Source organism: Drosophila ficusphila, unplaced genomic scaffold (assembly GCF_018152265.1).
Source record: "Drosophila ficusphila isolate 14025-0441.05 unplaced genomic scaffold, ASM1815226v1 contig_582, whole genome shotgun sequence".
Lineage (NCBI taxonomy): Eukaryota > Metazoa > Arthropoda > Insecta > Diptera > Drosophilidae > Drosophila > Drosophila ficusphila.
Window position 1 is genome coordinate 10935 of NW_025064512.1, and position 2447 is coordinate 13381.

The window sequence follows — 2447 nt, forward strand, 5'->3', positions numbered from 1 at the left end:
CACTCCTTTTGTATATATTCTTTATCATTGATTATTGAACTTGTCAATTTATAATTAAATGCTTTAATAAAATTTCTTCCTAACACTGCATCATAACTCATCGATTGGTTTGCCACGACAAACATTTCAATTTCAATTTCTCTATATTTACCAGGCATAAAACAAATTATTTTATCGAAGATATTTAATTTACTTTTATTTATACCAAAGAAATAAGAATTTTGTTCATAATTTTTAACAGGTTTTTCAAAAACATCAAAATTGAAATGATTTTTCAGATCGTCAAAATTATCAAAATTAACATTTGTCTTTTCACATTGATTAACATTATTATTGTATTTTTTAAAATATTCACTTAAACATGATATTTTTATGAAGCTGATCGGGCTCCCTGAATCGATGAGACACGCTGCGAAAATGCTAGTATTAATTTTGCTTTAAATTGTAACTTAAAATACCTTACAAATTCGTTGGTCGACTTCTTCTTCTGATCACATGTAGCAATGCGATGATCCAAGCTGCCACATCCATAACAAGCCCCGTATTCTCTCTTTGGTTTTCGGCACTCTGCTGCGACGTGGCCCAAGGAGTTGCAATTATAGCAGCGGATTGCTGCTTTTAAACGCTGCCCATCGCCTTTCGCCTTCTCCAAATTCACCGATGTCGTTGCTTTCTTCGGGAGTGTTATTTTTTCAAATGCTTTCAGCATCTGAGCCGGCTGCTTGAAACACTGCATGTGTGCCTGCTGACGTAGATGGTCGTCTGGGATGCCCTCTATAATGTTGTCCAGGAGTTCTTCTTCATCCAACTGAATTTGTGAGGCCAGCGAAATTTTTTGGTGATAATACGCGGCAAAATTCTCCTCTACGAGCCAATTGCGTTTCTCAAACTGCCGTCTCAAGCACATCTTGTTTTGTTTTGTGCCGAATTTTGCCATCATTTGATTTAAAATTTCGTTTATTGAGAAACTGAGTCGGTCATTGGTATCGTACAACCAGGTTAGTGCTTCGCCCTTCAACTTCGTCATGATCAGCAGCCGCAACATGTTGTCGTCTAGGTTGTGTATTTCAGCAACAGTTTTAAGCTGTGCAACCCAAATGTTGACTGGCGACTTGTTGCCAAACTCTGGCAACATGTCTTTGATGATGTTTAGCGACACAGAGCTAGCACTCATCAGCATCATGCTCTCCTTGTTTCCTGCTCCCACTGGTTCTCGCTCTTTTTCGGTATTTTTCAATCCTTCATTCTCCTCTAGTAACTGTTCCATTTTTTTCTTTAATTTCTGTAGTTCGTCATTCTGGCTACCCACTTCGTCTGCTTCTGTCTGCTCGTTTTCCATTTTACTCGCACGCAATTCCTCGCAAGTCCAAATTTCGTTGTTGCTGGCGTCGTTATTCTTGGCGTTGCTGCACGTCGGCGCCTGATCGTCGCCTGTTGTGAAATTCTCACTTTGTTCTTCCATTTTTTGTTCAGCTTCTTTTCGTTGTTCTTCCTGAAGCAATTTCACAACTAACGGCGGTTGGCTACCTCGAATCGAAATTGGGACTCGATTTATGCGGGCAACTAATGTAGTTTTAGGACCCTTTGTGGATAACTTAAGGTGGCCCAGCCAATTTTTTAACTGTTCAACTGAGTATTTTCTTGGGTCCACACCTTTCATACCACACACTTGCAAATTGTTCTTTAAACACTTTTAGGATGGTGGAAGAAAAAAGAAAATCGCACTTTTTGTAGGTTTTGGGTATTTATCCCACTTCTGAGATTGTGGGCTGTTCAATAAATATCACGCGTTTGTTGGCCGATCAATCAAAAGCTTGCGATCTCGTTGCTAGTCAAAATGCGAATGAATGTTTATTGTGTGTATGCATATATCCTAACAACATGTTGCTAAAGCTTAGGGATAATTTACAGATATGCTTATAGATAATTATGTTATGTGTATTTACAAATGTGTGATGTATACATAGGTGCTTATATATATTTGTATGTATATGTATACTACTTATCTCCTACACTAGCTACATCATTGGTTTATTTTCGAATTTTTGGTCAATGTTTCGTCATTTTTTATGACCCCCGACCTGTCAAAATTTGCAAAAAATGGGTTTGCAGAAAAGTGACCAGATCCCAGCACTGCTTAGCCCAAACTTTTGAAATTTTTACCCGATTTAAAAGTGGAATACCTCTCTGAATTTGTTATTAAAATATCTATCTAGCTGCATTATTGGTTTATTTTCGAATTTTTGGTCAATATTTTGTAATTTTTTATGACCCCCGACCTGTCAAAATTTGCAAAAAATGGGTTTGCAGAAAAGTGACCAGATCCCAGCACTGCTTAGCCCAAACTTTTGAAATTTTTACCCGATTTAAAAGTGGAATACCTCTCTGAATTTGTTACTCGAATATCTATCTAGCTGCATTATTGGTTTATTTTCGAATTTTTGGTC

At 37.4% G+C, this 2447-nt stretch overlaps 1 protein-coding gene across 1 annotated transcript; it reads right to left on the bottom strand.

Annotated features, from left to right (window-relative positions):
• Nucleotides 1-232: 232 nt before the first annotated feature.
• Nucleotides 233-1832, bottom strand: LOC108102183. The gene is made up of 2 exons (XM_017206888.2): nt 464-1832; nt 233-409 (listed from the first exon to the last, which is right to left on the bottom strand). The coding sequence occupies exons 1-2, from the start codon at nt 1658-1660 to the stop codon at nt 371-373; spliced, it is 1236 nt and encodes a 411-aa protein (XP_017062377.2). The 5' UTR covers nt 1661-1832; the 3' UTR covers nt 233-370.
• Between the last annotated feature and the right edge of the window lie 615 nt (nt 1833-2447).

Excerpts from the sequence above, each read along its gene's own strand:
- LOC108102183 (XM_017206888.2), bottom strand. The coding sequence starts at position 1,660 with ATGAAAGGTGTGGACCCAAGAAAATACTCAGTTGAACAGTTAAAAAAT. Across the intron at positions 410-463 it reads AGAAGTCGACCAACGAATTT|CGTGTCTCATCGATTCAGGG; the intron begins GTAAGGTATTTT and ends GCATTTTCGCAG.